The 26,139-nt window shown below is 40.9% G+C and overlaps 1 protein-coding gene across 2 annotated transcripts in view; it reads right to left on the bottom strand.

Annotated features, from left to right (window-relative positions):
• Positions 1 to 19,086, bottom strand: part of TXLNG (taxilin gamma) — a 52,471-nt gene extending 33,385 nt beyond the window's left edge. The window contains exon 1 of one of the 2 annotated variants that reach the window (XM_023633837.2): positions 18,766 to 19,086. In XM_023633837.2, the coding sequence (XP_023489605.1) occupies positions 18,766 to 18,966 (201 nt within the window). In that variant the 5' untranslated portion in view covers positions 18,967 to 19,086. Of the gene's footprint in view, positions 1 to 17,160; positions 17,338 to 18,765 lie in introns of those variants that run through there. The other variant, XM_070257696.1, reaches the window with a different exon arrangement.
• Positions 19,087 to 26,139: the final 7,053 nt, after the last annotated feature.

Here is a 26,139-nt window from a genome sequence, read left to right as displayed (position 1 = left end):
TGGCTGAAGAGACAGATGGACAGCCATGTGAAAAAGCAAGGATAGTAAACTGTCAATGGTAGAACCTAGGTGATGGCCATATGGATGGTCAGTATCAAATTCTTCCAACTTTACTGTGTGTTTGAAAATTTTCATAATAAAATGTTGGAAAAAATCATCATGCCACATATGCTTCAACCCAATAAATTCATTTCTTATTAATTTTTCCTTCAGATAAACCAGTACACATGTGAAATAATATACATAGGATATTTATACAGTATTATTTATAGTAATAAAAAATCAGAATTACATAATTGATTAATGTCAATTAATAATAAACTGGAGAGTGGGGCCAGCCCCAGGGCTGAATGGTTAAGTTCAAGCACTCCACTTCGGCGGCCCAGGGTTTCACCGGTTCGAATCCTCGGTGCGGACATGGCGCCACTCATCAGGCCATGCTTAGGCGGCATCCCGCATGCCACAACTAGAAGGACCCTCAACTAGAATATGCAACTATGTACCGGGGGGCTTTGGGGGAAAAAGGAACAATAAAACCTTTAAAAAATAATAATAATAATAATAGACTGGAAAAATTGTGGTATAGCCTTAAAATGGAGTCCTATAGAGGTAGTTGTATAATTACTGATCTGTAAGTTAGGTTGAAAACAGAAAAAGAAAAATCCCCTATAGTATGAACCATATGCCACAATTTGGGGTGTGGTGTGGGGGGGCTGTATAAGTTTATGAGCAGTAAACATATATAATAATCTCTGGAACGATATAAAGAAATGTATTAATGGAGGGAAACTGGGTGAATGGGGACAGGAGAGGAAGGACACTGGGCTTTGACAGCATGCCTGTATTTACCTTGCGATTAGGGATCATGAGTTACCCTCATAACAGTTTGCTGTTTTTTTCAAATATTAAGATGAATGGAGTTCTCTAATAGACTACTTGTCATTATTAGGAAAAACAAGAGGAGGAAATGTTTATTTAAATTCCAATCTCAAATGAAAATGAAACCAACAATAAGTAGTTTTAAGATGAATTTCTATCTGAACCTGCCCCTGAAGAAAATCATATTAAAAAAAGCTATCATAGGGGCCAGCCCGGTGGTGTAGTGGTTAAATTCACGTACTCCTCTTCGGCAGCCTGGGGTTCACAGGTTTGGATCCCGGGTGTGGACCTACAAACCACTCATCAAGCCATGCCGTGGTGGCATCCCACATGTAAAGGAGTGGAAGACTGGCACAGATCGTAGCTCAGTGACAATCTTTCTCAAGCAAAAAAAAAAAGCTATCACATTCTCATTTTATCAGTCTATGGTCATGATCAGCACGTGTCGCTTGAAAGACACTAGAGAGAGGGTCATTTGGCCACAACAGTGTTTACTAGAGCCTTAAGCCCCACCAATCCTCCACCCCAGCCACTCCCCTCCTGTTAAAGGATACATTTCTCAATCTTCCTTCCACTGTCAATACTTGGAGCTAAGATGACTCCTTAATTGAAGAAGAGATGCTTTCAAAATGGACAGCCACCAGTTTATCATCAATCAATTGTAGGAGCAAGGAATAACTATTATACAATTTTTGCAAACAAACATGAATACTCTGTATTCATATACTACTTGTAATAGCTTTTTGGATCAATACATTTGAAACTGAGATCACATGGGAATTAAAAGCCTAAAGAAAAAAATTAAGTTTCTTTCCCTTCCACTCTGAATAAAGAGAACAATAATTTTAAAGTTTAAAACTTTCACTTGTGCTCTTTCAAATATTGTTGAAGCTAAAGAACCATATTTCTTTGGCTAAGTTTGTTTAAAGAGCTTAAATGTTTTTAGTAATGGTTGTTCTTTTACTTAGACTGGTCTAAATAAAAAACAAAAAAGCCAACACCCACATTCACTTCCTAATTATTTCAACTACCATCTGCTTAAATGAGCTTGAATGCCTTCAACCAGCGCCAGGCATGCGCAGAGAGCACAAATCACTCATCCTTGCCATTGAGGGCTAGGGTGGCCCTTCAGAGGCAGCAGGCAGGAAAGGTGCACATTTATGCATTTTCCCGGGGAGATCGTTAGCTTGCCTCGGATTCCTAAAGAGTCTTGGAGAAACTTACCAAGTAGGTAAAGGGAACCTTCAGAACCTACAAGCCTCGCCACCCCATTTAACCTTCCCCACCCCACCAGGAGCTGAGTCTTACTGTTCCCAGATAAGGAAAAGGAGACTTAGTGAGGTGAAGTATCTTGCCCAACATCATATTCAAGTCAGTAAAAGGGGACGGCAAAATCCAAAACCAGGTCTGTCAAACTCAAGAGCCTATGTTCTCTCCATTACACCATTCCTCTCACTACGTACATCAGCCTTGGAAAATCAAAGTTCAAAGTCAAACCGATCTCTCATGCAGTTACAAAATAAGTCTAAGAAATTAAATGTCTAAAAATACATAGCATGCTATATATACTAGTATGAATTTAGGAAAACACTGGGAAAGAGCTGTAGAATTTTTAGCAGTGATAACTCCGGAATTTAGGGAGGTGAGACAGGACTAATTTGGGGTTAGGGATGCCTTTATAAACAATTTTAACTGCTTATTTAAGGCCCTGAGGTTTTTGGTTTTTTTTTTAACTTTTTGTGTCTTAGGATAAACTATCTCTAAAAATCTGTTCAACTCTATGTTTCTAATAATTTACCCTAAGAGTTGTCAACTACCAAACAGGAATGTGAGGACAAGAGTGCATGCATGCCTGGGCCAGTGGGGACCAGCAAAGGTGGAAAGGCCCGGGGAAAGACTGAAAGACACCGAAGACACACTGGCTCTCTCAGGACATCAGCTAGCGGCCTTATTTGGTTTTTTAAATATGAACTTCCCTCCTAAATGTTTCCAGTATTTTGAGGGGCCTTTACATTTCCAAACACAAATTTTACAAACCTATTATAAAAATTACATTATCATGGGGGCTGGCCCCGTGGCCGAGTGGTTAAGTTCGCGCGCTCCGCTGCAGGCGGCCCAGTGTTTCGTTGGTTCGAATCCTGGGCGCGGACATGGCACTGCTCATCAGACCACGCTGAGGCAGCGTCCCACATGCCACAACTAGAAGGACCCACAACAAAGAATATACAACTATGTACCGGGGGGCTTTGGGGAGAAAAAGGGGAAAAAATAAAATCTTTAAAAAAAAAAAATTACATTATCATGTGTTTTTATTATTATTTTTAAATAGGTAGATGGAATTGGAAGGTTTATGTGTTTTTTAAATTAGAAAAGTGATAATCAATTTACTGTATAAATTTTTCTCACTGTACTGATTTCTTTGTCTACTATCAGCTTTATAAAGGGATCCAGACGAGTTTCACATATTCCATTTTGTTTTTAGGAACATGAACTTCTTTTAGTCTAGAACAGTCTCACCATTTAAAAAAAATACATGTTTATATTACACTGACACTTTCAAGTGATCACGCCAGTTTTCTGTGGACTTTTCCACATTTTGGATTTGTCTGATTGTTTTTAAAACCTTGATTAGATTCAGGGTAAACATCCTTGGTGAGTTCCTGCATAGGTGAGATGTTGTATTCTACATATTACATCGCATGAGGAACCAGGATACACATAATGTTACAGCCCCCACTATCACTGATGCTAGGACTGATCACCTGGTTAAGGTAGTTACTGCCAAATCATTGCCTTGTAAACACAGTCCTCCTCCCACCAAAAAAAGTGCTAGTGGGGCCGACCCCATGACCAAGTGGTTAAAAGTTCCGTGTACTCTGCTTCAGCGGCCTGGGTTTGCAGGTTTGGATCCCAGGCGTGGACCTACTCCACTCACCAGCCATGCTGTGGTGGCATCCCACATACAAAATAGAGGAGGATTGGCACAGATGTTAGCTCAGGGACAATCTTCTTGAAGCAAAAAAAAAAAAAAAGAGGAAGACTGACAACAGATGCTAGCTCAGGGTGAACCTCACCAAAAGAAAACTAGTAATCCACACAAAGATAGTTTGACATCTTACCCATTTCCTATTTTTCAATAATCCTTTATTTAATGGGCTTAACATTCCCTGATGATTCTTGATTCTGTAATTACATTATTCATATAATACGAAACACAGCCTTAGCATCAGAAAGTTGTAGTTGTGCTCACCAGCGTGTTACTAGTTGCATGACTTTGAGTGAGTCACAAAGCGTTCCAGGACTAATTTTCTATTTGTATACGATACTGATGAAATTACTCACCTCAGGGATGCTGGTAAAACATGATATATATATGCAAGAGACTCTCATACTGTCCTGCTGGGAATGTAAAGGAAAGACCCTCTGAATACAGTTTGGGAGTATCTACTAAAACCGAATATATTCATATCTTAGAACCCTGCAATTAAACTCCTAGTGTATAGTCATCAGAAATGTATACATATTCACAATAACATAGATATAAGAGTATTTATAATAGCACTCTTTATGATGGTCGGAAACCGGAAATTAACCAGATGCTCATGAACTGCAGAATAAATCAATCATAATATAGTCACTAATGGGAGATTATATAATTACAGAAATGACCTGCATAAAATTTTACCAAAAGCTCACAATTAAAGAAAAAAGGACAAACACAAAAGAATACATACTGTGTGATCCCTCTTATATAAATTTTTTTTTCCCTCTTATATAAATTTTAAGAACAGTGAAGATTTACCTGTGGTGTCAGGAGGCTACCCTTCGAGAAGCAGTGACTAGAAGGGGATACGAGGTACACTTCTGAATTAGAAAGAGAGTGATGTTTAGGGTTACTCTCTGCTTCTCGACTGAGAGCTTTTAAAAAGTGAATCACAGGGGCCAGCCTGGTGGTGTGGTGTAGTGGTTAAGTTCGCACACTCCACTTTGGTGGCCTGGGGTTCACAGGTTAGGATCCCAGGTGTGGACCTATACACTGCTCGCTCATCAAGCCATGTTGTGGTGGCATCCCACATACAAAACAGAGGAAGACTGGCATGGATGTTAGCTCAGGGACAATCTTCCTCAAGCAAAAAGAGGAAGGTTGGCAACGGGTGTTAGGTCAGGGCCAATCTTCCTCACTCAAAAAAAAAAAAAAAAAAGTGAATCACAGCTCTGTTTCACTTTTTAAAAATTAATCAAGCTCTACAAACACTACTTTTTTGTATTTATGTTGTACTTTTAAAAAGTGTTAAAAACTTTACGTAAAACATCTGATAGTGTTTGACACATAGGAGATGCTTGATAAATGTTTGTTCCTTCTCCACTTTCTTATAAGTAATGAAGCCATAGGAATGACAATCTTTGGCCAAAGCTCCATCACTTTTTAGAAACACAGTTGGTTTCATTTTCCTGTGCTTTTGTGTTTAAAAAACAAAATGTAATTTATTGATATACTCTATTCCAGTAACACTGTCTATGGATAAATCTTGTGAGTAACGTTAAGAGTACAGAACACTCACTTTGCAACTTAGAAATGACATTTCACAGTCCCAGGAGAAGCACATAGAGACCATTCTTGTAACTATCCACTAGAAATGAGATATCTGGCCTGAAGCAGATTGGTTTTGAAATTCTTTGTGATGCTGCACTATCAAATTTTAATAAATATGTTGTGTTGTCAACTTAAAAAAACAAAAATAAATTAGAAAAGTGACTTTAGGTTTATACAAGCCACTTAAAACAGTTTATGTACTAAGGATATTTTAATCTTTCAAAGAATTACTTTGGATAGCAAAGTTTTCCACACAGCTAATACTTTAGCAATCATTCATCTCAAAAGTCGGTTTTAACCGTCTTGAACTAAAGTCTTTAAAATATGTATTACATAACTCGATGCCTCCTTAAATAGTAGTCTGTTTTACTATGTTAGAACAAAGGAATGAAATGAAAGGGTTTTTATTTTTGACAGATAAAATGATACATTACTGTACACTAGTATATAATTAGATTCTGTTGTATGTGTCTCTACAATATGCCTATATTCTTTAAGACAATAAATTCTTAATATCTCAAAATATAAACTCCCAAAGGTGAGATCTTATTTTCATTTCAGGCATGAAATACTTGTCTGAGGCTTCCTAATTATATAGCACCGTCTTCAAAAACAGACCACACAACCCATATATGGAAATTTACTACATTAAAAATGGTGTCATTTCAAATTAGTAAAGGAAATAAACGATTTGAGATATCGCCCAAGCCATATGGGGGAGGGGGAGTCATATCCTATCTCCAGATGTACCAAGACTGAAACATGAAAAATGAAAACCACAAAGAATTAGAAGAAGTCCTAAGTAAAATTCTTTCATAACTTTGGCATGGGAAAAGGCCTTTCTAAGGAAATAAAAAAATTCAGAAGATATTTTATTTTTTAAAGGAGAGGAAAATCAATTTACCAAATAACAATGGAAAGCTTCCAACTAGTCAAGATTTGTTAGGGCTTCAAATGAGTCAGAGATCCAGTTTTCAAGGGTTTGTGAACAAGCAGATCACAGAGAACTAAAAATGCCCAGCATACAAAAAACACATTCAACCTCATTCATAATTAAAGAAATACAAATAAAAATGCAAACCAAAGCAAGGCACCATCTTTTACGTACCAGATTCAAAAGGATGATTTGAAAAAGCAAAACAAACCTTGGTATGGGCAAACAGGTCCCTCAGGACACAGTCCTGGGCTGTCTAAATTGGCAGAGTCCTACCGGTTTTGTAGAGGTATTCAGCACTATCTACCAATATCTGAATGCACATTCACTTTCACCCAGTGAATTCCACCACTAGTTTATTCCACAGCTAGCCTCACTCAAGGGAAAAAGCTATTCAGCAAACCACTTCTTGTTACCATGCAAAATCACCTATATGTCTACCAATAAGGAACAGGTTAAATAAATAACGGTCATCCACACAAGGTAAAACTATGCAGCTATTCAAAAGAATAAGGTAGATCCATGTCAATATGGACAGATGTCCAAGGTATAATTAAGTAGTGAAAAAGAAACATCTGGTGCAGGATGAATATGCCAGTATAAATTTAAAAACGTATTCATATATAAGCCATGATACAGATAAATTTTTCTGTAAGGTATCCCCCAAATTGTTCATCATGATTACCTCTAGAGTGTGGACCTAGAAGTTGGAAATGAAGGAAGGCTTATTTTTTCATTTTATACTTTTTAGTTCTATTTTCATTTTTTAATTATGTGAATGGAGTATTTTCATTTTTTAAAAAAGACCTTGGAAGTTGATTAGTTAATTTAATTTTAATCAAGTTAATTTGGGGTTAATATCACAGAATTATATGTGTTCATTATGCCACTGCTACCCCAAGCTCAGAGTATGAAGATCGCAGGAGTCTGTATCACATTCCACGTCATCTCTTTCCTTCACCCTGCTCTATGGACTTCTGGGTCTGTCCCCCCACATCTTTACACTCATGTCTTCTAGCGGATTATAACAGAAGTAGGATCTACTAAGTGTGAACTTTTGTAGCAGTTCTCATTTATTTTCTTCTTAAAACAATTCTGAAAATCGAAATATCTCATTTAAACTTGGCCCCAATTTACAACTATGGCTAGGACATCTGACAAATCACTTTACCAGTTTTCAAAAAAAAGGTTCAATCGTGGATAATTATTCTCAAATGGAATCAGATGGTCACTATCTAAGCCAACTGTTTGAGATATATGGAATATACAAAAGACAGTTAACACAGTGCATATAAGGTTAAGTTCTGAGTGAAGGGAGGAAGGAAAAAAATTAACATTTACTAATTGCTATGTGCTCAACATTTTAAGCACATTATTTCCTTTAGCCTTAAGATTCTAAGACAGTGAGAATATTACTCCATTATATAGATAAACTAAGGAGCAAAGTAGGAAGTGCGAGGGGGGAAAAGGCTATTACTTGAGACCTACATTTATTGTGCCTGGTATGGAGGTAATGTTTCTATGGCGGATTGTCCTAAAGAATCACATTTAAAGTTAAGAATCATGATGAATACTCAAATAGCCACTGACGGATGAACGGATAAACAAAATGTGGTACATACATACACACACTGCAATATTATTCGGACATAAAAAGGGAGGAAATTCTGACACATGCTATAATGTGAAGATATGTTAATTGAAAGTCAGACACAAAAGGACAAACATTGTATGATTCCCCTTATATGAAATACCTAGAGTAGTGAAATTCACAGACAAAGAAAAGAGAATGGTGGCTGCCAGGGGTTGGGGGCAGGAAGAATGGAGTACAGAGTTTCAGTGTGGGAAGATGAAAAAGTTCTGGAGATGTATGGTGGTGATGGTTGAACAACACTGTTAATGTACTTAATGCCACTCAACTTTACACCTAAAAATGGTTAAAATGGTAATTTTTTCTTTTTTTTTGAGGAAGATTAGCCCTGAGCTAACTGCTGCCAATTCTCCTCTTTTTGCTGAGGAAAACTGGCCCTGAGCTAACATCCGTGCCCATCTTCCTCTACTTTCTATGTGGGACGCCTACCACAGCATGGCTTGCCAACCGTTGCCATGTCCACACCCGGGATCTGAACCAGCGAACCCCGGGCAGCCGAAGCGGAACGTGCGCACTTAACCGCTGTGCTACCGGGCCAGCCCCTGTTATTTATATTGTATCTCACACACATTAAAAAAAAAGAATCATGATGAAAAATTTTGGTTTAGACTGTTCTTCAAGCCTTTAGCAACTAAAACCTAACTTTATACCAGTCATCAGGAATTAACTGTAAAAATATTCTGGTTGGTAGGATTACTGAATTTCTCCATTAGCATTAAAGCAGTTGAGTCAATAATAATTGGGATGCCACATTCCTAAGAACAAATTTTAGGAACAGGCTCATGAAAAATAAGCCTATTCTTTTGAGAGAATGGTCTTGGGAAAGACGAAACAAGGAAAAGCAGCCCCCACTTCTGGTAAAACCCGAGGGCAGTGATTCTCAAAGTACAGTCTGTGGACCCCTCTAGGTAGTCCGGAAGCTCAAAAAACTATTTTCACAATAATACTGAGAAGTTATTCGTCTTTTTTGGTGTTGATATTTTGCACTGATGGTGCAAAAGCAGTAATGAGCAACACTGCTGGCTCCTTAGAACAAATCAAGGCAGTGGCACCACACTATACTGGGAGTCACAGTTTCCTTCACCACCAGGTATGAGGGGGGCAAGGATTTTTACTTAAAAATACCCTGAGGAAGCAATCAAAATTATTTTTATTGAATTTCAACCCTTGAGTACACATCTTTTGAATTCTGTGTGAAGACACAGAAAGTACACATAGAACACTTCTCCTGCACCCCTAGTATGATGGTGATCTTGAGGAAAAGCAGTAACGCAACTGTTTGAACTATAAGCTCAACTAGCAGCTTTTTTCATGGATCATCTTCTTTTTGTTTTGTTTCATTTTTTTTTCTTTTCTTAAAAGACAAACTATGGTTGTTTACTCAGACTTGGGTACTTAGCAGACATTTTCTCCAAAATACATGAAGTGAGGCTGTCACTTCAAGGCAAACTGACAGTCTTTGTTGCCAATGATAAAATTTGAGTTTTCAAGCAAAATTTAGAATTTTTGAAAACTATCTGCCACCATGAGCTTGATGGTTTCCCAATACTTGAAAAGACTTTTCACATGAGATCAGTGGTGATACTAACTAATGTGATTTTAATATTGTATAACAAAATGTGTTAACATTTGGAAGATCAACAAAATTTGGTAAACCAATATTTTCTAAATGACTAATGGATGATGTTACAAAATGATTCGTTGGGAAAAACACCCATTCAATGTGCAAAATGGACCAACAAATTTTAATGTAACAGTACAAAAAGTTCAATAGGGTTTCAGATCCCACATTGGTAACTAACTTTTAAGAAGTACTACTTGTCAAGTTTTGGCATACTATCAAAGAATTTTCACAACTACCTAAACAGGCTATTAAAATATTCTTCCCTGTTCCAACTACATACATGTGTGAGGCCAGACTGTCTTCACACGCTTCCACTGAAATGGCATACTGCTACAGTGACTGCAGAAGCAGCTAGAATCCAGCTGTCTCCTATTAAGCCATCATTAAAGAAATCTGCAAACTCATCAAAGAAACCTGCAATAAAAAATAAATTTTAAAAAATCTGCAAAAACATAAAACGATGACACTTGCCTCACTAACTTTTACTTTGGAAACCCAGTTATTTTTAATTAAAAAAATACATTACGTTAATGTGTGGTAGGCAGCTTCTGATGTGGCCCCCAACGATCCTCCTGGTATTCACAACCTTGTATAATCTCCTCCCCTTGAGTGTGGGTTGGACCTAGTGACTGGCTTCTAATGAAGAGAGATTTTGGCAAAAGTGAGGGGGTGTCACTTCTATGATTATGTGACAAAAGACTGCAACTTCCTTCTCTCTTGTGCTGGCACTCTCTTGCCCATTCTGATGAAGCCAGCAACCATTTTAAGATGCCCATGGAAAGGCCCATGTGGCAAGGAACCAAGGGAGGCCTCCAGCCAACAGCTCATGAGGAACTGAGGCCTCAGTTCAACAGCCCACGAAGAACTGAATCCTGCCAACAACTAGAGAGCTAGGAAGTGAATCCTTCCCAGTCAAGCCTTCAGATGACTGTCACCCATGAGACCCTGAAGCAGAGGACTCAGCTAAGCCACACTCAGATTCCTGACCTACAGAAACCGTGAGATCATACATGTTGTTGAAAGCACTAAATTTTGGGGTGATTTGGTACATAGCAATAGATAACTAGTACAACATCAGTTCATTTGTACAACGAACAATAATTTTAAATTTTTGTTTTAATTTCTAATATAGGAAATATTATTAGATATAACCTACATAAAGAAAAGCTCCTGAAACCAAAAAGTTTGACAACTGCTGTCCTGGTTGTGGTGGAACAGGGAAAGAGAGAAACTAGAAGGCCAGCTCAGTCAAACCATGGTCTGAGAGGGGTCCATATCTTGGCACCCATAACTAAGCAGATGCATCTCTAGGGAATATACCCTTGGACCAGGTGGGAGGACAGGGAGAAGAGCGCCATTTCTTTCTTGCTCAGCCACATCTAACAAACTGGCCTCTTTCCCCCTTTGTTAAATGATTGGTGTACCAATCAGTATAACCCACATGGGTGGTGAGGGAGAACCGGTATAAACCGTCTTCTCTCGGCCCTTGTTGCTCTGGCTCATTCAGAAGCCTCTCCAACAGTACTTGATATACTTCCTCATTTAATCCTCAGAACTATCTTATAGGCAGGTATAACAAACAAACAGCCTCAGAGATAAGGTAATTTTAAGTAATTCATCCACAGTCATGAACCTAGGACTTGGAAAGTTGAGACTGAATTCTTATCTTTCTCTATAACATTCTAAAAAGTATGTTTCTTCCAAGGTTACATTAAAAATAAACAAGTGTGACAATGATCACACAACTCTGTGAATGTACTAAAAACCACTGAATTGTATACTTTAAGTGGATGCATTGTATGGATGTGAATTATACCTCAATAAAGCTGTTTTCCAAAAAATTAATAAGTGAATACATGAGTGAAGCTAGAGCAATGATGGAGTTCTAAGGAGGAAGATAAAGTAGAGGCAAGATAAGTTCTAGGAGTTGTCCCAACTCCTAACTTTCAGCAGCAAAAAGCTCCAGAAAGATTTGTCACAGTATGTAGGAGAACAGGGGAGCAAAGGCATCAATAGAAAGATGAGAAGAAAAGAGGAGAAACCAGCGCTGAAGTTAGGATGAGGGAACCTGATTGCCCCCACTGGTGAAGAAGCCAAGAGTGAGCAAATGGGGCTAGAAAAGGTGTAGCTAGGACACGGCTTCTTTAGCTTCATAATCTCTCTTGTAGTAGTAGGTGCTAACATCTGTACTAGACGGTGCACATCATTTGCCTTTTAAAATGAGGATGATGGCATTAGATTTCATTTAACTTTCATGGCTATTTCTTTAAAGCATGCTGGACTCCATGATTTGTAAAATCACTTCTTGATCTAAAAACTGTAATTCAATGATTATTTACAATCTGAGAGATACCTGTATTAGCCTAAATACCTATCTAGGCAGCAAAAGGATCAGGAAATCCAAAGATTTTAATGCCCGAAGTTACTGAAATATGCTTGGGCCTCACCTATTTTGCAGAGGGGCAGTGGCTGGGTCACACCATTAGCATCTTCAAGCCACAGACTCCTAAGATGTAAAACGGTCTTCTACTTTTATAGGTTATCTAATGGAACATCCCTGGCCCGATTCTAAGAAGTCACCCTTTGCCAACTCCACCGGACCAATCATGATGCACCTCTGAAACACCAAGCCTTCTCTTTTTACTTATCCTACTTACACAGACCACTTCAGCTCTTTGTTAATATGATGACATGAGGACTTTAAGAGAGGCTGAAAAAAAAAAGAGTCTAGGGCTGGTCTGGTGGCATAGTGGTTAAGTTCACATGTTCCACTTTGGTGGCCTGGGGTTCACAGGTTCAGATCCTGGGCGTGGACCTACACACCACTCATCAAGCCAAGTTGTGGCAGCATCCCACATACAAAAACAGAGGAAGACTGGCACAGATGTTAGCTCAGGGACAATCTTCCTCACCAAAAAAAAAAGGGGTCTCTCTAAACCCTTGACCTTTCAGTTTATCCAAATTACACTTGGAGGTGCCTCGCAGGGAGTTACAGTGCAGCACATCTCCTAAATCACGTATTTTAAGGTCAACCTAGGGCCTAAGTGAATGAATCAAAAGGGAGTAAACCTAAGGCTCCAAACTCTCCTGGTTCCTGGATTACAATAACTTTCCTATACCCCCAATGACCCAACCCCACCCTTCATAATTTGTTTTCATTTAGCAAAAACTATTACTCATTTTACCTACCACCAAGTTTTGCTCACATTCAATAAGGAGCACATTTTTATTCACTATCCTCAAGAAAGGTGTTAAGAGAGCACAAGACACATGGAATATGGGTAACAGCTTTGGAGCCCAAAAAGCCTGGCATTTGAATATACCACTGCCTCCCTCCCAGGTGGCCATAGGGAGGCCGACCTTTCAGTTTCCTTATCTGTAAACTAGGAATGTACAGTACCTACCTTCTAGAGTCATAAGAAGATTAGACAAAATGAATATAAATGGTCAACGTGCAGCAGAACTGTTATAATAATAAATAAGGAAGCATTTGCAAATTATGCAAAATGCCTACACTCTCACTTTTAATATGGCCCACATGTCAATCCAAAAAATCCTCAAAGAAATGTGCTTCTAAGCTACTGGCACATCTTCCTTGCCAAACCATTCTACTTTGACCTTTCTGAGAGTAGAGAAGGAAGAAAAATGAAAAGGTGGTGGTTTAGCAATATTACTCGTGGCAGACTACCTAGTGGGAAGTGGGGGATGATGGGGTTGTTCTGGAGACATTTTGGAAATGTAACACAGAATGCAAATCAACACCCTGCAATAAATGCTCATAAAATTATTTTGATAGCACAGGAGGAAAACACTGGTCATTTTATATATCTTCTCCTTCAAGTAATAAAATTTAAGTAGTTCTAAGTACCAAGAGAATTTCAACTAGGAAATAAATTGAATCATAAAATATACTCACAGAGTTCAAATCTTTAAAGGGTCCCATGACCTATTTTTATCCTCTCCTGGAAATGCCCCAGTTGGGAAAATTTTAAACACAGCTAATTCTCAATATTGATGAACACCGCATTAAATTTGTATACTACTTTACACGTTTTAAATACTGTCACATCTGCTATAGTAACTCAAACTTACTAATAATCTCATTAGAACCAAACGAGAATAGGGGAAGGGGTAGCAAGGGGAGGAAGAGGCAAAGGGCTTTCTTTGGGATATTAGGTTAAAACTTACTAGGTCAGCAGAAACTGTCCATGTAGCAGGTTACATCAGTTGCACTATCAATTACACAATTATACACCAACTCTAGGCCAAGTTCACCAACTCTGAGCTATGTTATTTAAACAAGTTTTTTTTTTTTTTGGACTGAGCCTCAGATGCCTTATCTATATATCTGGGGTTACCACGTACTCCTCAGAAGTAAGGAGATAGTAGAATCCAAGCACATCTTAAGCGCCTACCATAGTACAGGAAACAGTGAGGACTCAAATTTCTTTCCTTTGAAACACAACTCTCTGAAAAGTATAAAATCTGAACAGCGTATGTATTGAAAAGAAATCTATAATAGTGAATGCTCTGTGAAGAATCTCACACAAAAGCAAATCACAGACACCCTGCTTTGCGGCATCTGGATTTGACATCTACATTTCTAAATAAAACTCCTCTAGTTAAGACCAATATAAATGTCACAGAAAATAACATATAAAACACCTTCCAGTAACATCATAAACGTGGCATACTCTGATGTAAAAACGCGGTATGACTAGAGGAATGTGCTGGATCTGGTCTGCGCTCATTACTGCTTTGCCTGTTTGCTTCCCCGTGAAAATGAAATTTACCAAAGCTTGACCATAGAATTAGACGACAATGTTGTAAACAGAAGATCACTTTTGATTGTCATTACTTAATCTCTTTGCCAGAAGACTGGAAACTCATCCAATCCACAAAGAGGGAGAAAAACAAGATAATGAAATGATTTCTTCCAACCCCATACTTTTGCCCCACCCTGACCTGATTTCTCCTCACTATGTCTATCACAGAGAGATTCTGGGAAGAAAAAATACAAAGCTTAGAAGATGGATTTATAAAATTAATAGCGCCCTAAAAGCAACAGAAATGGACCTTTCACATATTCTCCCCTCCAAACCAAGTAAAATTCCACATGCCCAGCATTGTGCTGAATGCGTCATATCAACTCTTATTCTTCACAACAATCCGAATGTGGTAAGTATCAGCATCATCCCCACTTTACAGACGATGCAACTGAGGCTTAGAAAGGTCAAGAAACTTGCCCAAGGCTGCACAGCTAATAAGTGGCAGAAAGCCAGGAGTCTTGACTCCAAAATCCATACTATTTACCCACTACCACACTACTTATTACTGTAGCGTAGATGAAAGGGTATGGACTTCCAGACTCAGCCTCACTCCTTGGGCAAATCACTTGACCTCACTGAGCAGTTGATCATCTGTAAATGAGGGCAATGACAGCTGCCCAGCCTTCTCCTAGCCATCCGAGTGATGCTCAAAGAGTTAATGTACGTGCAAACATGCCGTAAAGAACTATAGGGTACTATGTATGAGGCCAGCCTGGTGGTGCAGTGGTTAAGTTCACACGTTCCACTTCAACGGCCCAGGGTTCACTGGTTCAGATCCTGGGTGCAGACATGGCACGGCTTGGCAAGCCATGTTGTGGTGGGCGTCCCACATATAAAGTAGAGGAAGATGGGCATGGATGTTAGCTCAGGGCCAGTCTTCCTCAGCAAAAAGAGGAGGATTGGTGGCAGATGTTAGCTCAGGGCTAATCTTCCTCAGAACAAAAACAAAAAACTACAGGGTAATATGTAAATATAAGATTGTGTTAATTTGAGCCTAGGTTCTATATATCTTTATCCTTCCAAATGGTTTATTGACCTAAAAATAAGTTTAATTTAGTTAAATAATTTTTAACATTCCCAACCAAAAATCTAGTAAAAAGGAGAAAACCAACCTTAGACATACTGGAAATGGCAAAACTATAGAGACAATAAAAAGATCAGTGGTTGACAATGATGTGGGGGAAGAGGAGGAGGCAGGAATAGGGGGCTTGTAGGGCAGTGAAACTATTCTGTATGATATTGTAGTGGTGGATACATGTCATTATACATTTGTCAAAACCCACAGAATGTACACCACCAAGAATGAACCCTAACGTAAATTATGGACGTTAGTTAATAATAATATATCAATACTGGCTCATCAATTGCTAACAAATACACAACACTAATGCAAGACGTAAATAATAGGGGAAAAGTGGTGTGTGTGAGGGGATATATGGGAACTCTGTAATTTATGCTCAATTTTTCTGTAAACCTAAAACTCCTTAAAAAAAAAAAGTCTACTAATTTCTTAAAAAACTAAAACACCTGACATGTGGTTAGTACGACTAAGGAATGAAATTTTTAATTTTATTTATTTTTAATTAACCTTTAAATAGCCCAATGTGGCTTGTGGCTATCATATTAGCACAGTTTTAGACAATTCAAGGGGGCCGGCCCCGTGGCCGAGTGGTTAATTTGCGTGCTCTGCTTCACTGGCCCAGGGTTTCGCCAGTTCGGATCCTGGGCACGGAATGGCACTGCTCATCAGGCCATGCTGAGGTGGTGTCCCACACAGCACAACCAGAAAGACCTACAACTAGAATATACAATTATGTACTGGGAGGCTTTGGGGAGAAGAAGAAAAGGAAAAAAAAAAGACTGGCAACAGATGTTAGCTCAGGTGCCAATCATTAAAAAAAAAAAAATAGATACCTTTAGACAATTCAAGATACCCCTAGAAATGTACTGTAATATTAACTTTAGAAGAAAAGAGTGACCTCAAGAGACCATTCAAATGGATGAAGTTATGAAACAATGCCACAACCAAGTGAGCAGGTCAAGAGTAACTAAGTAGATGGTTAAAACAACCAGGAATCAATAAAGCCCATCTCCAATTGTTTCTCACTTTACATCCCTTAACGTAACCAAGTAGTGACAAAACGGGCACTTTTCCTTTAATTCCTTCAATATTTTGAAACAACCCAATCAGTTAAACATCATTTCCGCTTCCTGAAAAACAGGACAGAAGTCAAGTTAGAATTAGGAATATTTTTTCAAGTCAATGACCCAGAGGAAATAAAAATTAAAGGTCCTAAGGAAATAAAAGTTATTTTTGCAGACACAAGATATTCACCCAGTTTTTTAAAATGAAAACTCAAAAACTAATATTTCACCATGTATTTCAATTCCATGTCATAGTCAATTGGAAATCAAAAGGAAAAAAGAGGCCCAGAAAAGCATGAGCAAAGACGATAGGTGCGTGAGGTTAAGTAAACAAAAATGAGACAGTACAGACACGCATGACTATTCATATCCAGCTATTAACCAGAGCACCGCCTCAAAGGGTCATTACCTCTTACCGTGGTCATTTAAAGTGCTAGTTCATTAAACCTCAGTTCCTACTTCAGACTTTTTGTCCTTACCCCAGTGGCATAAGAGAGAACTTACGTCCTCAATTGCAGTGGCTTTTTATTGGAGTCCTCCCCTGGGGACCTATGAAATCAAACACTGAGATTGGCTCCCCGCCCTCGGGGAGTAAGTGAAGTGTCCAAAGTGACAGTGTTCAATCCCTAGAGCACATTCGGTCCACAGCTTTTTTTTCAGTCCTGCAAGTACTGGATCTTTCTTTTAGAGTACAAAGAGAGGGAGAGAAAGACAAGTAATTGAGAAGTAGTAACACCCTCACGCAGAGACAGAACATACCTGACCTTAGAAACAGGCCCCCAAAAGCTAATTCTTGACACTTTGCTCAGATGTAAACCGAACCTTTGTTCTCCTTTTTCCAGTTCATGAGATCGCATGAGAAAAATATTATTTCGTAATTTTATACAGGAGTGACTTTTAAGAGTATTCAAATACCTAAGTAATATTAAATAGCCCTGAGTGATCAAGCAGGACGTCCAACAAGTTGAATGTTTCAACATGTTCAACTGCAAAAAAAAAAAAAAGATGGGGTTTCCACCTTTCCAGCCCCTTTCCTCACAGTTCTCCAGTCCTGGGCCCTGAAAGCCCTGTACTCCATTTGTTGTGCAATCTTTTTCGAACTGTACTCACAGACTCCAGAACAAGGGGAATTCTCCCATTCTGAAGGTCTCGATTTTCCTGTATCCAGGGAGACAGTAAAAACTCTTTGACATGAGTCAAGTATGGCAAGTGGAACGGTCCAGCCTGTCCCCCAGATTAAGAGAGACCAAAGGCCAGGGTGGGGGAGGCGCTCAAGTTCCCGCTCACCAAAAAAAGAAAAAAAAAAGGGGGGGGGAAGGGAGAGAAAATAAAGAGCAAGAAGGGGGAGGGGGGCTGGATTGGGAAGACTGGCTATCACACGCTGCTGCTCCCAACTCTGCGGGACCCAGGTCCTCCAGCATCGTCTCCCCATCGCCAGTCCCACGTGCAGCCGGGCCCGTGGTGCCCAGAGACGAGCCCCGGGATCTGGGTCCGGGGGCCGACCGGCCCCTCCAGCCCCGCGGTGCTCGCCTGCCCGCGCAGTGGCGGGGAGCGCGGGGGGCGGGGGAAGGGGGGCGCAGCGCGGCCCCGGCTCCCGCGTGGTTATCTTACTGCGCAACAGCCTCGCCCGCGCCGCCCGGGCGCACCCCGCAGCGCGCCCTGCGCACCTGCCCGGCGAGGAGGCGAGCCTGGGACTCCAGGCAGCCCCCCGACGGCACCCAGCGCGGGGAGTCGGCGAGCACGCGGAGAGCGGGGGCTGGGAAACAGAACACCTGGCACCCGGGGCCCCGCGGCGCCGGCCGCACGTGGCTGTCACACCTGGCGCACCCCGGCCTCGCGCCCCTTCCCCCTCACACGGGGCTGCGCCCCCAGCCCTCCCTCCCCCTCCGCAGGGCGCCTCCAAACCCCAACGGTCGCCACCTCCCACTCCATCCATCCCAGTCCCACTCCCCGCCACCTGCTCCCACTGTCGTCACCCCCGGGAGGGAAGAGGGCCGGATGTTCGTCCCGTGGCTAAAGGTAACCGAGGAGAGTGAAGAGGTGGACCCCGAAAAAGCAGCCCAAGCATTCCTCCGGCCCGGCAACAAGGCGGGCGCCCACCAGACTGACCTTCTGCCGCGGGCTGCGTCGCCGTCCGCCCGGTCCGGCCTCAATAGCCTCCTCGGCGCCGCCGCCTCTTCCCCGCGCTGCCTCCTCTACCCGCGTCGCCATGAGGTGACGGCAGCAGCCAAACAAGCGGCCGGACAAGGGGCACGGAACCTCACAGGGCCTCGCGCCCCGCCCCTGAACCCCCACATCCAATCGTCGCATGGAGGGCTCCCCACGTGACCGGAGGAGGTTGGCCCCCGAGGGGATGGAGCGGGATGGGGGTGGGGCGCATTGAAGCCTGGGCTGGGCTTCTGCAGGACCGAAGGGCGAACAGAGGCCGCGCGAGTCTGCGCAGAAGGGGAAAGGGACTCTGAAGCGGACTATAAGTCCCAGCAGCCTGCGCGGCCCCAGCTCGCAGGCCCGGATCGGGATTGGTGCGTAGTGCGGCGATCTGAGACGAGGAGAATACCCACGGCTAAGCGTGCAGCCTACTGGGACTTGTAGTTTTTTGGGGGCGATGCGCCGGTACCGGAAGGTACTCTTTATAATCTTTCGGGAAAAGTTTAGAAATATTCCAGTGTTTGGGAGGGAGTGGGATCGGTGACCCGTTGTTGTGTTTCTGCTTTTGTTGCTCTTCTTTGGAATTGAGCTCGAATGATTTGGGGATAAGGGGAAATATTTCGTGACTTTCAAGGCAGGAGAGATGTAATGGCTTTCAGAATCAGGTTTTGGGCTCGAACACCTGCCCGAGTCTTGCCCCTCCACGAGAGCTCTCAGCATGGTTTATCTGACTCAAGCTCCTGCGGGGTGGGGGCTGCATCCTATGCACCTTGGGTGAGCCACCCTGGCTTCTAGCACAGTTCTCTACACTTCGTTGACACTTAATACATGTTAAATGTATCCTGCTTTCTCCGCCAGTCGTTTCGTTGCTGAAATTTTTTGACAAACTCGGTTTGTTGAATCGATTTTTTTTTTCTTGACATGGTTGGGGCGGGGAGGGAGTTTTCCTCAGGAATATTCCCTATTTCCATCTGATGGAACCAGAGTTCCAATGACCGAGCTTCTGAAGGTCACAGACCGTCATGAAATCCTGACATGTTGTCTTAAATAACTCAAAAATTTGTATCAATCCTATACCATTTTTATTAGAGTTGAGTACGCAATAGTGATAACAGACGCCAAAAATTTGATAACATAAACATGAGAGTAAATTTCAGTATTGGGGAAATTCCTTCTATTATTTTTAATTATTTCTGTAAATTTGAGGAAAGTACCATTGTTTTATTTCATGGGCAGAACATCTCAGTACAGCTTTGAGATTTCAAAACTAGAGCAGAGGATGATGAACCCATACCCAGACTCTGTATAAAGCTGATTGCCTCAGCCACCATCCCTCACCTTCTTAAGGGCCAAAGTTCCAAAAGATGGCAAACAAATCGATCGGCAATGTTTCTTCTAACCCGTCCAGGGAATTGAGTGTCAAAATGTACCGTAGTGAAATTGTGGTACAATAGAACACCGTGCAACTACTAAAAATGATAAACATTTTTAAAATTGACCTACAAAATATACATAGCATGGTGAGCTTAAAAAGAAAAATTCTATCTATATAGAATTGCCTGTATGCTTATGAAGAGATGTTTAGGATATAAATCAAAATGTTAATAATGTTTTTCCCTGGGTGGCAAGATTTGGGAGTATTTTTACTTCATGATTTTCTGTGTTGTTTTCATATAAGTACGTATGGAACAAAAAAAAAATCAATAGTTATCTTTATTAAGGAAACAAAAGAACTATGCAAGAGACCTCAAGTCTTAAGAGAAATGAAAAATATTTAATTGTATTTTATTTATACATGTTCTTATTTCAAAAGGGATTTGAGTAGTTTGTAAACATATACACAATGTTCCACGACATATGTGTGCGTGTAGATATATGGATATATATCATGTCATTCATTCAGAGAGAGAGAGAAATGAGAAGAAAGTGAAAGTGAAAGAAGAGAGGAAAAATAAGAGGAAGTCATGGGCGGGTTGAATCTGTAAAACATATGCCTAAACGTCTCGTACACAAGCTGGAGGTGAGCCACATTTTTATTTTGAGCTTCTTGACAGCTGAGAAAAAAGGAAAACACAATTTACAGGGTGATTCACAACATTACAAAATAAAAACAAACTGGTTACCCAAGAGAACCACAGCTATTACTGCTCCTGCAAGAAATAGGGATTTTAGAGGTCTGTTTCTTATAACATCTTTAATGTAGGCGATGGTGGTTTTAAAATCTGTCCACAAGTTCTTGGACGTTCCTCCCTTCCAAAGGTGGAGTCTGATTCCCCTCTTCTTGAATGTGGGCCAGGCTTAGTGATTGGCTTCTGAGGAATATAGCATAGCAGGAGTGATGTGTAGCTTCCAACGCTGGTCAGAGAATGAATAGCTTCTGCCTGGCTCTCTAGGTCTAGGATCACTTTCTTCTTCCTTAGGTCAGACTAACCTGATTTTTCTTTTCTTTTCTTTTCTTTTTTGGTGGGGAAGACTGGCCCTGAGCTAACACCTGTTGCCAATCCTCCTCTTTTTTTGCTTGAGAAAGATTGGCCTTGGGCCAACCCCATGGCCGAGTGGTTAAGTTTGGGTGCTCTGCTGCGGCGGCCCAGGGTTTCGCCGGTTCGGATCCTGGGTGTGGACATGGCACTGCTCATCAAGCCATACTGAGGTGGCATCCCACATGCCACAACTAGAGGGACCCACAACTAAAAATACACAACTATGTACTGGGGGGCTTTGGGAGAAAAAGGAAAAATAAAATCTTTAAAATAAAGGTTGACCCTGAGCTAACATCTTTGCCAGTCTTCTTCTATCTTATACGTGGGTCGCCACCACAGTATGGCTTTGAGTGGTGTAGGTCCACGCCCTGGATCCAAACCTGTGAACTCTGGGCCGCTGAAGTGGAGTGCACCAAACTTAACCACTACACCACTGGGCCAGCCCCCAAACTAACCTGATTTTTGCTAGACCTTTTCTTTGTTTAGATTTTTATCTTAAATGTGTTCATAGAGGTTACTGTCAAGCCTTAGCCCAAAGCTCTGTAAAACACTTTGCTTATCTCTGCTGGGATCCATTGTCAGGGTTATATTGTAGGTCTTCAAGGGCTATCATTTCTTTATTTCCGAGTCTTTAAGGGGCATCTCATGTTCTGTCTGCATTAATTATTCTCATGTTTGCTCAAGGAATTATTATCTCTGTTAAGAACTGTGCCTGCCAGAAAGGTGAAGGTCACAAGAAAAACAGCTCTTCGTTGGGTAGGGGGTATTCTCCCCAAGCTCCCTAAGGCCTTATAGATATGATGTGAATATGGGACTATTTATTCAGGCTTTTATTAAACAACCATGAGCCTGAGGCACAAGACAGTTCTTATGAACAATAAGCTCAATGATGTCCCAACTGTATGTGTTTTTACCTGCTTGACTATCATTTTGCATGAAATACAAGGCACTCAAGGCTGGCTGGCTGCTATTACAGAGGCAGGATTCTGTTGGTCTCATAGCCAATATCAGGCAACTGGAACCCTCAGTGTTCATAGCTGGATACAGGACCATTTGCTAGGTTCTTATACTTGGTCAATGCAGCGGTGAGGAGAGTCTCACCTATTTTAAACAAGGCACATATATTGAATATCATGAATTTTACCAATGTGAGCCCATTTCTGACACCCATTAGACTGGCTAACAAGCTACTAGTTTCACCAGTGAAAAACCATTTCTAACCTGCATTATGCTGCTTATCAGAGCCTCTGGTTTGATTGAGCTCTGGCTAACAGAAACATTGGTAGTGGCTAGAATATGGAATATGAACTCCCTGATTAATGTAGCTGACCACCCCTGGTGTGCAAAGTCCTGAGTGGAGTCATTGCCGTCCTTAATTTAACACAACACACACACACACGCCGAGAGAGACCACCACTACTACTACACTGTTTTTGGTGACAATAAATTACAGACCTCATCATACCTATAATATGATGGAAGGTATTGGCAAATATCAAGAAACAATGTTTATCGGAAAAGTAGAAACCTAGAAAATGGACGGTCAGGGAGGCCAGGCTGGCAGAGCCCATCCAAGCAATGTTTGGAAGAGAGCGAATCTTGGTCAAAAAAGTAATGGCCCTAATCGCAAAGCTATCCCTAGTCTGGGGATGGAGGCCCCGTCATCCTAATCTAATGCCTTTGGACAGGGAAAATTGTTTTGATTTCTTACTCACCAAACAACCTTCCCATTATGATCTGGCTCCCTATGTGGGTCTGACTACCCAGCAGAGAGACTATAGATATGTGTACATTTCCATTTGGTGAGATGCTTCCGTTGCTTGTTTTTTTTTTTTTGAGGAAGATTAACCCTGAGCTAACTACTGCCAATCCTCCTCTTTTTGCTGAGGAAGGCTGGCCCTGAGCTAACATCCATGCCCATCTTCCTCTACTTTATACATGGGACGCCTACCACAGCATGGCTTGCCACGCGGTGCCATATCCACACTGGGGATCTGAACTGGTGAACCCTGGGCCGCTGAGAAGCGGAATATACAAACTTAACCACTGTGCCACCAGGCCAGCCCCTCTGTTGCTCATTGTTACTAAAGGGACATTTTGACTTTGTAAATCAGGCCTGAGAGCTGTATTCTGGAGAGACTGTATTCTGGGATATTTTCTACTGGTGATGGGAGGTCTAAGGAAGGTTTAAGGTGACGTCTAAGCTGTATCTTGAAGGGTCAACAGGAGCTAAATTGACTACGTTAGTTTGACTTGTCCACCTCAGAGTATTTTCAGAGAAAGAAAAGCTCCTGCTAACCTTTTAAGTAGCCAAGAGTGTTATTTCATCAAAAGAGTTGAATTTCATGTTTGTTGCATACTGCTGGGGTTGTAGGTAGTGAAAAAGGAGTATTTGCCTTTTCATAGAACAAAGAGCTTATTGTTTAATTCAGTTACCCAATACCATCCGTCTGAGCTAACTCTGATTTTAGTCCTTATAGGAATTTGGCCAGTTTTGGCATTTCCTTTACACTTCCACATTTCTGGCAAACACTGAAAAATTTAGAAAATGATTATACTTTATACCCAGCTTGCTCAGGCATATTGATGGCAGGCTGTAGAGTGTACTATTAGATTGGCACACACTGGGGGGCCAGGTCCAGCAGCAAGAGGATACATCAAATAAAAACTCTTGTCATGTACAGCATATTGGGAGATAGTACATGCATTTCAAAACTTCAAATATGTGTGTGTATATTGCGTATTTCAGAATATTGGCTTCATGAATTTTGTTCTGATTTATTATTCCCCAAGTCTTGGCTATGATTATAGGCTTTCAAGGAAATGGAAAGTATATTTAAGTATGAAGACAATGGTAAAGAGCCAGCTCTGATGGCCCAGTGGTTAAAGTTCAGCACGCTTCAGTTTGGCTGCCTGGATTTGGTTTCCACGTGCGGAACCACATCACTTGTCTGTCAGTAGCCATGCTGTGGTGGTGGCTCACGTAGACGAACTAGAAGGACCTACGACTAGAATATACAACTATGTACTGTGGCTGCGGGGAGGGAAAAAAAAAGAGAGGAAGATTGGCAACAGATGTTAGCCCAGAGTGAATCTTTCCCAGCAAAAAAAGAGAGGAAAGCATAGTGAAAGAAAAATGTGAAAATACAACAGATTATCAATTATATTTAAATAAATAAATGAATAAAGACAATGGTAAAGAAAAATATAAAATACTCATGGAGTTAGGCGCTATTGAAAATCACCATATAAAATGTCAAGTTTTTCTTGAGAAAATATTTCTGACTTGAAATATTATCCTTCTTCACCAGAGTTTTCCAAAGTTGGTCCAAGAACCACAATTTCAGATTCTCCTGGGATAAAATACAGATTCCAGACACCCCTCCAAGATCTAATTTGGAGAAGATTGGTGTCTAGTGATATTTGTCTTCCCATCCATGAATAGAGTGTATCTTTCCATCTATTTAGGTGTTCTTTAATATCTCCTTACATTGCATGTACATCTTTTGTCAGGCTTATTCCTAGCTACCTTATTTTTTTGTTGCTAATTAAAATAGTAAAATTAAAATATTGGAATGAAATATTTCAGACATACAAAAAGCCATGAAGCAAATATAATGAATAACTGTTTACAGGTGATGCATCAGTCATGTCCTGTCAAAAGACAGAAACAAGACAGTTCTTTTCACAGATAAAATTTAATATAAAGAATGATTAACCTATGTATTGGAGAGGTGAAAAGGAGGAAAGAAAATACGAAGGTAGCAATTGCTGGAAACAGCTGTGGCTCCTAGGATAGGAGGAAAAAAAGGAGAGAAGTTGGAATGATAAGACTGACAAGCTTGGAGGAAGGGCTCAGACCCCTCAAGAGGGGGCGCTGTTGCCGCTGGAGTCTCTGAGGGCACCTTGAGGTTGCCTCTGGGGAAAAGCTGCAGATAGGAATCAACTGCTGCCACTGAGACCCATTACAGCCAGGTGAAGACCGCAGCTGAGTTTATGCGGACAAAACTGAGAAGTCCCCTCTCTCCTCCAGCCTGCCCTCTAGCGCCTCCCAATGGCAGAGCCTAACGGGGAGCAGCGGACCAAGGAGACGCGAGGAGCGTGGAAGGGACCGGTTGGGGAAGCTCCGAGAGGAAAGATTAATGACCAGTACAGGTGGTCAGCTTCTGGCTGGATGAGGTCCTGAAGGCTCTCAGCTCATGGCGGGCTTTAGTGGGGTCAGTGGCTGGATCATGGCGGGGCTGGGGAGGGATCTGAGTGGCCCGAATGGCAGAGGGACATATTCAGTGTCATTACCAATGCTCAATTTCTAACAATAGTTTCTGAATATCATCCAATATCCAGTCCATTTTCAAATGTATTGTCTCAAGGATAGAGTATACATATATATCAAATGTCATATATATTTTTTAATTTATTGAGGTGAAAGACACATAACATAAAAGTTGCCATTTTAAAGAGAACAATTCAGTGGCATTTGGTATATTCACAATGTTGTGCCACCACCACCTCTATATATTGCCAAAATATTTCTGTCATTCCAAATAAAACCCTGTACCCATTAAGCAATTCCTCCCCATTCCTGCCCTCTCCCAGCTACCAAATCTTTGTTCTGCCTCTACAGATTTGCCTATTCTGAATCTTTCATATAAATGCAATCATACAATATGTGACCTTTCGTATCAGACTTCTTTCACTTAGCATCATGTTATATACATATATATATACAAATTTTTTGAAGTACCATTCATGTTGAAAAGGCAGCTAGCTGTGACTGTAACACTTTATCATTCCTAATATTATTAAGCTTTCTCTTTTCTTTCTTGATGAATATTTTTGTTTCATTGAGCCTAAT

The sequence above is a fragment of the Equus caballus genome, chromosome X (genome assembly GCF_041296265.1).
Source record: "Equus caballus isolate H_3958 breed thoroughbred chromosome X, TB-T2T, whole genome shotgun sequence".
Taxonomy (NCBI): Eukaryota; Metazoa; Chordata; class Mammalia; order Perissodactyla; family Equidae; genus Equus; species Equus caballus.
The sequence above is the reverse complement of the archived record's forward strand: the minus strand, read 5'-3'. Positions and strand labels throughout refer to the sequence as shown.